Source organism: Mycteria americana, chromosome 3, assembly GCF_035582795.1.
Source record: "Mycteria americana isolate JAX WOST 10 ecotype Jacksonville Zoo and Gardens chromosome 3, USCA_MyAme_1.0, whole genome shotgun sequence".
Taxonomy (NCBI): domain Eukaryota; kingdom Metazoa; phylum Chordata; class Aves; order Ciconiiformes; family Ciconiidae; genus Mycteria; species Mycteria americana.
Window position 1 is genome coordinate 99,124,950 of NC_134367.1, and position 14,184 is coordinate 99,139,133.

The following is a 14,184-nucleotide window of genomic DNA, read 5'->3' on the forward strand; positions in this document are numbered from 1 at the left end:
AATTGAATTTTTTAAAATTTTGGGTTATTCTTTTATTTCTTACTGATTTGCTCTTACAAGTTGCTTTCCTTGAGCCTGTAGTGAGATGTTTAGTGTTGCATAATTTTGAGATTTTTTTTGCAAAAGTTTAGGTTAAATATATGGGGTTTTGTGCAAATATCTCTGTCAATCTTTTTCTTGGAAACTGCAGCTTGATATCGTCTGTTGGAGAATATTGTGATCCAAACTGTGCATCTTCCTTGCGTGTATAAAAGGCAGGTTTCTCTTTCTAAATAGTTTGAGATATTGGGCATTGTTCTGAGGATGTCTTAGAAACGCCTACCTTTGCATCCTAAAATTGGATAACCAAAAGGAGGAAAAAAGATAGGAGAAGATGCACTTTTTTTAATGTACAAAATTGTATACTGTGATACTGCTTTAGCATGTATTTTTCTTCCACACCAAGTCCCAAGAAAAGGATGTGGTAAAAATGTTCCTTGTCACTGTAGAAATTTAACAGTTCTGTTTCCAACACGCAAGCCTCCGAAAGAGTTAAAATATTGTTTGGCCAGATAACATAATACGATCTAGAACTGATAGTAAGTAACTTTTTCTCTTCAGGAAAGTATCAGGATTCATAAACACACCTAAGTTTCATTCTAGTTTTAATACCTGTAATGGAATTTCTGTCCTCCCCCCAAGATGTATATTCTGTAAGCAGAACATATCTGTCAGTCTTGCTTTTACTGTGTCTGTGACAGAATTTGGAAGCACTGTGAGCCACAGATAATGGAACAGCTTGTCACTGCTACACAAATGAAAGTGGGATGTAAATTGAGATATTTTTGGTTGATTACACTTTTGTGAGTCATTCTGAGATAAAAAGAATATTGACCTTGGAAACGGAACTACTTATTAATACTTAGCATTCATGAGGCTATATATGCTTATGGCTTTTTGCTATTTAAGGACAACTTCTCCACCATCAGAAAACTTCAGAAGGAATGATTTTAGTAGATCTTGGTGCGTTAACATCTAGGACAGATTCTGATCTTCCTCATTAGATTGACAACTGTGTTATCAAATTGACAAATAGTAATTGTGTATTCTGCCCTGCAAGCTTGGAAATGACTGTCCAAGGGTGGGAGTTGCATTATTTTCATTGCATCGATTTACTGGTGAGAGCAGAAGGTTAAGAGCTTTTGTCTGAGGCAAGGATTTCCGAAGTTTGCAAAGGTATTACCTAATTCACTGAAGGTCACACTCAAAATCAGTTGCAGAACCAGAAATGCCACCTTGCTACAGAGTTTGGCCAGTATTCTAGCCACAAAACAGTCTCACCTACTGCCTATTGAATTAGTAGCAAATATGCTGACCTTTATGTGTTCTTCTGAGGTGAATTTTTTAGCATTAAATGCCCCTGTGATGGAAGGTGGGTTTGGAAGACTGGAGTTCTTCATTATTTGCATTGACCTCCATGTGGATGCTCTCTAAGATGACTGTATTTTCTTTGCAAGTTCAGAGTACTAGCCTGTAGAAGCATCTATATTTCCTTGAAATTCAGGTTTGTGCTGAAAACTTAGGAATATCCTTATGCCTGACCCTATGGATTGTATTTTTCCCCAAAAGATGGCATCTCTGTGGTTTGACAGCCAACCTAGCTCCATTAATACCAGAACTTCACTGGTCCCAAAGACTTAGTTGTGAAGTGGGACACGGAAAAAGTATCATTGAGAAACAGCTGGAGAGGGGCTGCTTAGCTGGCTTTGAGTGTAAAGACAACATGGAATTGTTCCTTGGGAAGGGGTGAGATTTTGTTCCAAAGAGGAATTGCAGCATTGAAAATGAGGTCTGGTGTTTGACAATCTTTTTTTGGTTTCCAGACAAAATTCTCAGATCCTATGTAAAGTCCATGGTACAGGTCTTAAAGACATGCTTTATCTGTGGTTACCATCTTGGTACAAGTTTCCTGTAATGTTTTGGAGGAAAACAAAGCTCTGCTTTTTGTGCTTCAGGTCTAAAAGCCTAACTGTGCTCTTCCTGGAACAGTCATTGATTAATACAAGTGGTTCTTAACGTGGGCTGTGCTAATTCTGTAGATGTATGGTTTTACCCTCGGAGGTGGATCAGTAGTCTAAGCCATCTATGTTTATGGTGGTCCCTGTTGCGAGCACACGCGTGTGGAGAGCTGATGAGCGGAGTAAGATGATATTATTTATGTGGAACTTTTCTAAATAGGGCTTCATTTAAAGGGCTTCAAAAGTCAGCTCTTGATTAAATAATCAAGAAAAATCTGTTCCTATGGGGAAGCTTAACTAGGCTCTGATGATCTTTAAAAATATACACACATGCTTTTGCTTTGTTTTTTGCAGCGAACTGGATTTTTCTCTTTCCTCATGAAGTATTGGAATGCTTAAAATGCAGTATTTGCTATGATTGAACTTACAGTTGGGATATTTTTGCATTTGTAGCAATTTCTAATAGGATGTTGCCTACATTTTTACTTGTATATAGGCAGGCAATAAAAATATCTGCTGTGATAACCTATTTACAGAGAAAAGGCTTGCTAACTAGCTTTAATGGATGGAAGAGAGGGGGAAACAGCTGCCAGGTTTCCAAATTCATTCTTATTTGTGTGGAGGATACTTTCTGGGGGAGTGCAGTCATACTTGCCACCTGTAAAAACTTCATTTTTATAGAATTGGATGGCAATAAGAGGGTTTGAAGCCTTTGCCAGTTTTATATAGGTATGGAAAGAGTCTCTAGTTACAAATAAGTATAATAAAACTATTTGCAAAAACTGTTAGCAAAGTGATGAGGTCATGTGGCTAAGCACTCACGACTCTGGATGTTGTAAAACTAAATCGTAAGCTTAATTCTGCTCCCATGTCTGTCTGCATTAATGCAGTGTTGACTCGATCACGCATTTCTCAACTATTATATGCGCAGACACTTAGAAAAGCTGTTTTGGGAAATTGTAGATGTCCTTTAATAACTGAAAAGCCGTCTGGGTAGGAGCAATTTAGGATTCTCAGTATTTCTGAGTGAGTGTAAGTAAACAAAGTAAAAAGTAAAATTCAGTCCTGTTTTTGCCTGGGCCTGCATCTGGACACATTATCAAATAGCCATAATTCTATCATGTTGCATTTAAAAAACAAAACAAAACCCTTACAAAACTTACCCAGACGTATTAAAAAAAATACGTATGTATTTCACTTTGCAGTTAGGGACCCAGGCATGTAAAAAATACACTAAATGAAGAAAACTCTGAATGTTATCAATATTTTAAAAAGAAATAACAGGTGGACTGTAATAGAAAATGTTCATAGTCTTTTTTTCTGTTTAAGTATAATATATGTGGCTGCGTCTCCTCAATCATTGTCCCTACTCATTGGGTGGACAGCCTCAGTGAGTCAGTTCTGCTTGTTCAAGGACTTTCCCCCCCACCACCCCCATAGTAACTTGCCCAAAACAAAAAAATCAATGGAATAAATATCTGGGATCTCTGTTCTGGGGAGCTTTGAAATGAGGTGTATTTTAGGACAAAATCTGAAGTAATTGTCATTATGGCTATGACCACTGTGCACAGTCGTCTTAGAAAAGGCAATGCTCCAAAGAGTTTGGCTTAGAAAATGTCAGGAAATAGTCTTGTGTTTGCTTGGTATTGTTTATTTTGTTTTCCCTTTTGCTAGAATATTATTTACACTTTAAATATATCAGCAACAGGTAAAAGAGAAAAATAATTTGCAAATTGTTTGGGTTTTGTTATTGTGTGGTGGTGTTTTTTTTAAGGACTGCTGCAAAATTGATAGATTTCATTTTGAGTTTGAATAGAGATACTCAAAGCTTTCCAAATGAAATTTGAATTGGGTTTCATTAATTGACATAAGTTTAGCTCTTGATTTTTCTGCCTGGGCACAGTTGCCTTACAGCAGTAGCTCTGCAGTGACACTCACAGAGGATGTTTAGTCATTTTTTTATGTATAGAGGAATAGCAAATAATGCAACCCGAATGGAAATATGGAACCAAGTTCTTCATTCAGTTGTGGTACGCTTTGACTTCTCAGTGAAGAGTACCATTTTTTTTATATTTTCTTTAAAACGTAAAATATGATTGCATTCTAATACCTAACAAAAAAGAGAAAAGATAGGCCTTGTCCCTTGTCTGATAGTAGAACCGTGGGCAACTACTCATTCCATTCATATTTGAAGCTATGATTTCATTGCCTAATTATAATAATTCAGCAGTTTATAGGACATTACACTCAATGTAGAAGTCTTCATTTGTTTTTATCTGAGTTTTGCATAAGTTCTTAAAATATTTTTTTATTTTTCTTTTTCTGTTCTTTTGCAGATGGAGACCAAAACAATTTTTAAAACCAGAATTAATGAGGATACTACGGAATTCAGTAGAGGATGCATATAAACGCCTTATATATCCTCTCCTCTGTAGAGAATTCAGGTAAGCCCAGAATGAATGTGTATTTTCATACTGCCAATTTCTTAACAATTCCTTCCCCAACTTTTTACTAGAATATCTTTTATCCATTTGAAAATATCAGCATGGTTTTAATGCTCTGTGCTTACAGAAGAAATGAACTATGTAGTCTTGGTTCTGTAGATTTAATTTGTGACCCTATCCAGTTTAGGCTACAGTAGAGAAATGATCTTTCTGTGAAGACATTTTACATGTTTATGTATTTGTTGCTTGTACATTTATCTATTAAAGTACAGTTTAGATCTACATTACCATAATAGTTGCATCTTTATCCTTCTATTAGCATAAACCATTATGCCATTGAATTTTCCCAGCATCTCTTCATGTCACAGCAAAAGTACTGTCAGTGACGTTGTTCTGACTCCTTCTATTTTACCTGTCTGAAAGAAACCAGCAAAGTAATTGTTCTGGTTGGAAGTATCCCTCATGTTTGTTCGCAACACTTTGTGGTGAACGAATCAGTGATAGTGTTAGTCTGATACCATTTTTTGTGGGCATTGTGATGTCTCTAGAGAAGTCAGTAAACTTATTTCTGGTGATACTGTAGTAATGATGTCATCAGACAAAGTGGGACTTCTAAGATCTGTAATATTGTTCTAAATTTAAAGGAAATTTAAAACTTAGTATCAAAGTAACATTAATTAAATAGGTTATTTTCATGGTGTAGTATAGGAGTTTACCACATAATGGAAATTATTTAATGTGTCAAAAAGTCTACATTCTAAAAGAGTTATCTTCTAATGGCTAACAGTACTGATGGTGTGATTCTTCTCTTGAATACAAGAGAAGCTCCCCAAAGCATAACATGTTTGGTTCTGGCAAGGCTTTCTGATATGTGACCTAAATTTTAATACCTGTTTTGAGGTAGTTCAAATGGAGTTTAGCAAAGAGACCCTGATTCTTGGACCAGAAATGTTGAAATTACTTGTATCAAAATGACCTGTGTTGGTTATTCAGTACCTAAAATCAGCAATCACATTCTGAACTTTAGTTCTTCTGTACCTGCCTGGCTGTGCTCTTATGTTTCTGTTCAAAATGGAGTTGTTTTCCTGGCACTGTTCATGAGCATAATTGGCTGCATGTTCTATGTTCTTCCTCTCTGAAAAGAACTGTCAGGTAAAGTTTTGAACAGCAGATATTTCCAATGGCTTTTGGGTTTTTTCACTACAGTATGCTGTGTTTGCTCATTACTTTGCAAGCAAGATTGCTTCACCTCTTTTGATTAGTGAGCCTGTTTTTTGCTACTTTGAATTTCACAGATTTTTGAAAGTGCTGAGTTCACTTTTTTGTTTTGTGACCTGTAGCTACTGTAGGTACATGTAGCTACTTTAGGGGAGGCACTGTCTGTTGTTTGGCCAAAATGATGAACGTCTCATGATGGTGAGTCCAACTGTTGGCTTCTGTCACATGAATGTGAAAGTGGTTGTCGTTCCTAGCCTTCTCTACAATTGAACTCTTTTACAATAAAGAAAAAAGACTTACCTTTTAGTGGGGTTTGATTTTATCCTGTATAAGCAAACTGACATAAGGGTTCTTCAAGGCTCTTTTATTGTGTTTTTGCTTCGTGGTTCCTACCACAGGACTGTTGTGGCCTGTGTGTGGTGTATAACACTATGAGGGCTGCTGCAGCAGTAGGTTGCTGAAGATTTTCTGTTCTCTTAATTTAAAAAAAAAAAAAAAAGCTCACAAGTCATAAATGCAAAGAATACAAAGCTTGCTGCCTGTTCCTGGGTGGATGTCTGCTTATGTTTTACTCTCTGTGATAATTTTGCATGATTGGTGGTGTCTGGTTAGGAAAAGCTGAAACATCTCCTATAGAGAGGAATGCAAAACACCTGCCAGTAGTATTCATGGTCCATGACCACTTAACCCTTATCCTCTTTTATTCTCTTTCCGCCCATACCAGAAGCTGATTTTTAGGACTCTTGCAAAGGGCTGCTAAAGTATTCAATACCTCCTTTTAGCATTAATATTTCCAACCCACCCCCCACTGTTCTTTTTTTCTTTTCTTTTTATTATCATTAAATGTTGGAACAGAAAGTTTCCAAGAGTGTATTGAAATTTCTGGTGCTTCTAGTGATCAGAAGAATGAAACTTGCCAGCAAGACAGTTACCTTATTTATTGTTTAATTTCCTTTCTTCCACTCTGTCAGATACCATCATTTCTTGTATCTGGTATAATAATGTCCAGTGTTGCTTTTGGCTCTTTGAAATACATTTTATTTTGTTGCAGTAGTGCATGGAATGATTCCGTCAGGTTTTGATGCAAGTGATGTGGCATGGACATATTTTTAATGGATAATCCTTTCCTAATTTTCCATGCTTTCTTGAAGTGAGTGCTTTCTCTCCTGGGTCTTCAGGGACACAAACATTTCTCTGTATATCTTGTTTCGCACCTGAAGCTAGTTTGCAGATATTTTTCCACGGAAAGGATTGCCTCTCAGACTGTATATGGAAGTGGGGCATTTTAAATCTCAATTTAAAAACTGACTCATAACATTGAATATAGAAGCTAGTAGGTTGTGATTAGGTTATTTGCTTTTATTGCAATATACCTGTTAGTGATATACAATCTGAGTGCTTCATAGAGTTCAAGGGAGGGGCTTGAAATTCTGACTTGGTTGATACTTTTTCATAAAGCAGCAATTGAAGGGTTTTGTTTTGTTTTTTACAAAATAACCATTCCTCTCTTGTTTAGAGAGGAGGACTGCCATCCGCCTCTGCCTTATATCTCTGCCATATTAATGAGAATTGTCACAAATTGGAAAAACATGAAGCTGGGCATCTTGCCATTTAGATGAAGCCATTAGTGCACTGAAAAAGAGAAAGATATTAGATTGTTTGGGGTAGCTTGATACTTGTTCAAGGATCAAATGATTATCCCAAACTTGAAATTAAGGGCCAGTACTTGGGACAGTAGATCATGTCATTGATACAAGTGTTGAGTGAGAGACAGTTAGAGAGAAAAGAGAGGTCTATATTTGAAATTAAAAAATACAGGATATTATGTAATAGAAAGGACATACGTTATGTTCCCCTACGCACCTGGCACTTCCAGTAACATTTCCTGTTACTATAAAAGTTTCTGTATATCCATGCCAATTTTAAACATGATTTCCATAAGGTGCACATAACTAATAGCATGTGTTCAGGGGCAATTTTAATTCCTGCACCAGTCTCCCTTCACAGGCAGGCTGATGTGAATTTGCAGTGTGGGAGGACTTGGCCTTGTGGGCAATAGAGACCCCGTATCTCTGGGATAGATGGAAAGCTGGAACTTGGCCTGTCTCTGTACAAAGCGTCCAGTCCAAGAGCATTCAACCTTCCCTTGTTTACAAGCCACTTTTCTTCATTTCTGTGAAACTTCATTTCTATGCACATGTGGCTGGTTGAATCTCTGTTGTGCATGTATGTAGAAGATCCATATGGCTGTGAGGCTTAGGTATTTGCTTTGTTTTCTCTGGTCTCTCACAAGTGGCATCAAATTGTTCTGTCCCTGGACTCTCCCTGGAAGAAGCTCATTCTGTGGTTTAGATTATATTTGTTTAATTTTTTTAAGAATGGGAGAAAGATGCTGCAAGACTGAATGACCAGGAAATGAAACGGCAACTGAAATTCAGTGGAGACGAGTGTAAAATGATGCTCGCAAGGGGAAGGAATTCTCTTTTTATATAGAATATTATGAGCTCTGAGCTATCCTGACACTCAGGAAAGATAGCTCCACATAAATGTTAAATGCTTAGAAGAGAAGATTATTTAGTTAAGGAATAAAGACAAAACAGAGAATCATTGATTTAGTTGGCCTGTATTTAGAATATTATTGGCCATTTTGGTCCCCTCACCTCGGGGGCAGGGGGTGAAGTAGTAAAAGGATTCATTAGAACTGGAAAAGGCCCAGTGAAGGGGAACAAGGTGTGACATAATTTCTATGTGAAGAAGGATTGACTCTAGGCTATGGCTCTCCAGCTTGGAAAAGAGAGGACTTAGAGATGAATGGCGTGTGAAGAGCGGCACAAAGTTTCTAGGGATAAATATTTACTCTCTTCCAGTATAAGACCTAAGGGGCCATAAAAAATTAAAAATAATCAGCTTTTAACCAAAAGGTGGCAGCTATTTGCACAGTTTGTGACGGACCTGCGGAACTCACTGCTAACGGACTATGTGGACACAAGAAATGTTCATGGGTTCAGCAGGAGACTCGATAGTTGGACAAGAGATCTGTTATAGGCTACTAAAGAGACAAATCATGTCAAGCTCAGGAAACACTCTCAGCTGGAAACAGTTGGAGGCTCTGACAGGATTATGGGACAGGTATACTAGTACTGCTGTATCAGTTTCCTAGGCAGCTCCTTATAGCCACACTTGGAGACTGGATACTGGGATAGAGGGACCACTTACCTGAACTAGTGCAGCCATTTCCATATTCTTGTTTTTAGTGGTAGCAATATACAGAGTGTCTGATCTTTGGTGCTGAGGGCACATTTGAATTGCTAAGGAGTCTTGGAATGCATGTATACCCTTCACCATCTCACTTTAAATCACATCTGTGTTAATTTGGTTTGCTTGATACAAAACCAAAAAGCATGGGGATATAAGGGAACCTTTGGCTGTTGCACAATTCCTTAGAAAATGTTCAATTAACAATGTGTGAAAGAATCTAGACCTATCTCTAGACTGCTTTACAAATGAGAGATGATGAGGACTTATTAGCTCTTTCTGTACCGCTGTGGGATGAGACAGGGCTGAGCTGGTGGTTTGGTTGAATCTGGGCAAACTCAAGTCAAAGTCTTAAGTTCTTCCATGTCTGAAAAATTGCTCAGAACAGCTTCATCTCCCATCATGTCAAATAGCCCTTATGAGGGTTGTGTTTGAAGTGTTTGTAGCCTGCTTGTGTCATGCATTGATTGACCTAAACTAAACTTGAGTAATATCCCCCGCCCCATTCTTATAGGGTTAGTTAACTGGAATGCAGCTTTTTTCTTCTGTAAAAATAAACCCAGATATTACTTTTTTCAGTGATGGGTAAAAGGAAAAGGAGAATAAGGTCACTGGCCACTCTTTAAGTTATATGAAGGCTTTACTGGATTGCTGTTGCTTGCCTAATTGTTGTAGTTATTGACAATGTAATGCAGCTGAGAATGGCAATGAATACCTACAAAAGAAAAAAAAAATCAGCTAGGTGATGAATATTTGTCCCTGTTACTTTTTCAATTTTGCTTTTTTTATATAAGATGCCATACAAAACCAAAAATACTTGTCCTTATCAGTCATTGTCTTACTGGCCACATCTGGCAAATAAGACATCATGCATCTTGTACACCTTCACTCAACGAGACTGATTTGTTTCTCATAACGCTCTGCAGTAAGTGTTCTTGCTTGAAGTCATCAAAGTCAATCTTTGGTGCACGGACTTTCTTCTTTCTGTTGAAGAATATGGAAAAGAAAGGTAGGGAACATCATGGCCCTATCAGCTTCCTAGTTTGGTTCTGAGGAAGCAGAATACCCTCCTAGAAAGAACTCAAGTCTACACACTTCTGTGATGACTTAAATAATGTAATTCGTAGATGAAATTAAATGACTCATGAGTCATGGTGTGCTAGCAATTAATTGGATAGGCCCTTCCAGTTTCTCACTAGTACCTCTCAGCCTAAATTATAATCTTTTTCTTTTTCTTTTTTTTTTTTTTTTTTTTTTTTTTTTTTGCTGGGTAGTGATTTTTCCTCCAGAACTGGGAAGTTATGATGAAGTCAATCCATGCCTTCTTCATATCCACTGTTCTTTGCAATTAGGTATCAGCTTTGGCAGGAAACTGTTCTTCGCTCAAAATTATGAGTTGATGTCTGAATGTTAGTTGGTATGTGTACACTCTTATAGGTGTTTCCATTATGCTCTTTATGTTGATTTACTTTCTTAGAACCAGAATGAGATGATGATATAGCTGATCCTTTTTAAAAAAGTGTCAAAAACTTGATTGGAAGTGTAATATTTAATTAAAGATAATGAAAAGATGACTGGAAAAAGCCTTACAACTTTGGAACAATTCAAAAGTACATTTGAAAGCTAATTGAGCAGAAAATGTTTTTTTACTTTCATCCTTCTAAGATCAAAGTTGACATCTGATGCAGAGAAAGAGTCTGTGATGATGTTTGGGAGAAATCTCCGGCAGTTGCTTCTGACCAGCCCTGTGAGGGGCCGTACTTTGATGGGAGTAGATCCTGGCTACAAACATGGCTGCAAGTTGGCAATTATTTCACCAACCAGTAAGTTTCCATTCCAAGTATTTTTGAAAGGACTGATAAAAATATATTCATTTAGAGGAAAGGATAGTTTCAAAACCTACTTTTTTATTGAATTGATTTTTTTCTTAAGCTTTTGGTGTTTTCCACGCATCCTGTCGTGCAAATTCCTTTCTTCAGGCTTAAGGCGAAGTTTCTGGCACCTGGATTCCAGTGTCTCTTTTGGTGTTATTACTTCTCTCTAAAATAGAATTTAAAATACCTTCTGCTTTCTTGAATACAGGTTCAAATAATTGTGCCTCTCAGTAGTCAGCAAAGAGAACACCTGGCATTTTTATTGTTTAACAAAGAATTTGAATTTAAATACTTTCTGTAACTGCTTTTTTCATGGGTGATATCTTGGACATCTGGACACTTTATCAGCCCTTTTTGTTTAGTAGTATGTGTGTTAATGTGAGAAGTCAGAAACATTGTATTTGTAGAACTTTTTAGTTCAGTTTTTATACAGATATAGAGCAGAGCCTTTCCAGTTCATCCTAATCTGATCTGGGAATACATATCCCTTTAGGCTCATGCGAAAATGGTTTGTTTTCTTTTATTTTGTTATTGCTTTTTGTCTGACAATATATCCACCCAGGGTGGGTGTAAGGAAAGATGTGTTCTTGACACGTGTTAAAGTGGCAATAAAGGTAAGGTAAATGATTATTAGCTTGCATTGCACCGTAAGCTATCAGTACCAGTTAATACAGAGTTATTTCCAAATCTGGTAGATGGGATGATGGGAAGAGTTGGCATGGGAGTTCTAGAGCTCCTGGACTCCAAGTCCTGAGACTGCATTCCTAATTCTTGTCTCTCTTTCCTGGATCTGTAAAATATACTAGACTAGAGCAATAAATCTTTTGCAGTGAATTGCTGTTTTTCTCTTTGATAATATAATAAACTTTATTTGCCTAATATGACTAGATGCTCATTATTTGTTATGTGGATATGTCCCCAGTGAACTAGAAAATGTATTAACTCATTTTGCTTTGGCAGCCAAAGCATTTTAGTCCTCTGCCCACCACACATTTCTTCTAATTGGATAAAAAATAAAAAGGAAAGATGGCTTATTAAGAAGCTTTCTTTGTGAATCATCAAATTAACTTCAGTAGTTTGCAGGATATAGCTTTTGGATCTTTGTGTTTTTTATTAAATGGTGGCTTTGCCTGTCATTGTTCTAGGTCAGATACTCCATACTGATGTCGTTTACTTGCATTCTGGTCAAGGATTTCGTGAAGCTGAGAAGATAAAGAGGCTTCTGCTACAGTACAAGTATGCTAAAGAAACTTCCGTTTATAACTCTTTCTAACCAAATGTAATGAAAATCTTCACTATGTAAATACTTGCTTTTGGGTGGGATAAGAATTCTAATGATTTAACTGGAATTACTCTTTTTTTTTATGTAGTTCAGAGTTTATTTTTTTTTTTTAGTCTATGTTCATGCTTTTACACTATGTATACGTTAGAAGCATATGAAATCAAGCCATGACTATGACTTAAGGCTGCATGATATGAATGTATCCCCATAAAGCTCTGTCAATCTATTTATTTTTAGGAATAGAAATTAACATTCAGCTAAGGAATAAGCTTAACCTCACTCTTCCTGCCCCCCCCCGCCCCCAAACCACTCCTCGATCTTTCCCTGTTCCAAAAGCCATATTTAGTCTTGGGAAGAGTTTTATTAAGCAAAGGAAATCCTGCTCAGATAGATCTCCAGACGGACTTGAAAATAGGGTCAGCATGATAAAAGGGTTATTGTATCCAACTGTTTTGGGATCCCCTGTGGACAGACATCTGGTCCACTGAGTCAGCTGCTGAACTGCCACAGCATACAGTCCAGTTTGTCTTTAAGCATTAGATTGGCTTTAAACAAGGTGATTTGATGGCTGACTGGCTGTGGTGGGGGCAGTGAGAGGCAATGACCTTGCAAGCTGTTGCAAACTATGATGTTCCCATTAAGGAATTAAGATTCTGATTGCTTGGGCTTCTGCCCTTTTTCATGACTCATGACAGATGAGGGAAATATGAGGTGAAAGGGTTTGAGGACTGTAAATACCATTATGTTTCTCTTATGAATATGAAGTATCATATTGGGGTTTTCTGCAGATATTACCACTGTTCAATTCCATTACAAATCAGTGAAAATTTTGACTCATCTCTTGAACTGTCACATTGAAAACCTGTTAAACACAATGTGATATTACTAGGAATATGTTCTCATTAAATCTGAACCTTGCATTATATAAAATAAGATGTATTGATCATTGTCGTGCATTGAATGCTATGTATGAAAAAGTCTAAAAGAATAATTATGAGTAACTGTTCATCTTTTTACCCCATGCAAAGCTGCAGCACTGTCGTGATTGGCAATGGCACAGCCTGCAGAGAAACAGAAGCTTACTTTGCTGACTTAATTATGAAGAAATATTTTGCACCACTGGATGTTGTGTACTGGTAAGATCGCTTTGCTTGCTGTGATACTCATCTGTTTTGCATATTTTAACTTAACAGGTAGTTTTAAATGTAATTTTTTGGAAGTGTTTCTTTTTATTGCCTTGTCTTTCTGTTTTGGAGTCAAGCTTGACTCATCCTTCTTAGCCAAAAGAAAACGGCTGTAGCTCTTTGGAGCATGAAAGTAGTTCTCCTGAGTCAGTAAGAGAGACTCACTGAAGCATTTTATTTTCTCTTCCTGAGGTTCACTCTGTTGCTATTATCATTGTAACAAAGTATGTGAGAATACCAACTCAAACAGCCAAGGACCTGTGTTTGGCATTGTGTGTTTATTTCTTGATCAATGAGGTTTAAATGCAAATAATAAAGCTTGTGTTGTCTGACTATGGTATGGAATGCTTGCTAATCCTATGTGTATTAAATGATCTGGAAATAAATACTTTGTTAATACCTGGCAGAAAGTAGTGAAGGTATTTGTCCTCTTTAAACTTCAAATTTTATCCATTAGTTTGTTGAAAACTATTCTGCTGTTGGTTTGGATGGAAACTGTACTATATTGCTTTCTTTTCTCCCATGCTCTTTTTTTTAATTCACACCTTTATTTTTTTTAAAGCATTTTTGGTAATTACCTTCGACTATCTTTTGTGCTGAAGTTTAACAGCAGTATTTACTTTTCCCTGTCTTAACATACTGCAATAAGTTATCTAAATTTTTGAAAAAGTTATGACCTTTCTCTGTTCAAACTACTATATACATTTAATGGAGCCTTTTCTCCATAGATTAGGAAGTTATCTTGGAGAAATGTTCAACAAATGTATTATTCCTGCTACCTTATGCTATCATTTAATTGCACTTGTTCTTTGTTTGTAAGACTTCTAAGTGAATTTGCAGCAAGATCTTATACTTAAATCTCCTTTTTATTTCAGGAGACATGGTAGGGTTTTTTTTATTTTAATTGTTTGCAAAGGAAGGAGGCTGTTC

At 36.8% G+C, this 14,184-nt stretch overlaps 1 protein-coding gene across 5 annotated transcripts in view; it reads left to right on the plus strand.

The window, feature by feature from the left end:
- SRBD1 (S1 RNA binding domain 1) overlaps nucleotides 1-14,184 on the plus strand; it is a 134,513-nt gene that overhangs the window by 23,556 nt on the left and 96,773 nt on the right. For all 5 annotated transcript variants that reach the window (XM_075496260.1, XM_075496264.1, XM_075496262.1 and 2 more), the window contains 4 exons: nucleotides 4,334-4,441; nucleotides 10,580-10,737; nucleotides 11,934-12,024; nucleotides 13,099-13,206. In XM_075496260.1, the coding sequence (XP_075352375.1) occupies nucleotides 4,334-4,441; nucleotides 10,580-10,737; nucleotides 11,934-12,024; nucleotides 13,099-13,206 (465 nt within the window). The remainder of the gene's footprint in view (nucleotides 1-4,333; nucleotides 4,442-10,579; nucleotides 10,738-11,933; nucleotides 12,025-13,098; nucleotides 13,207-14,184) is intronic.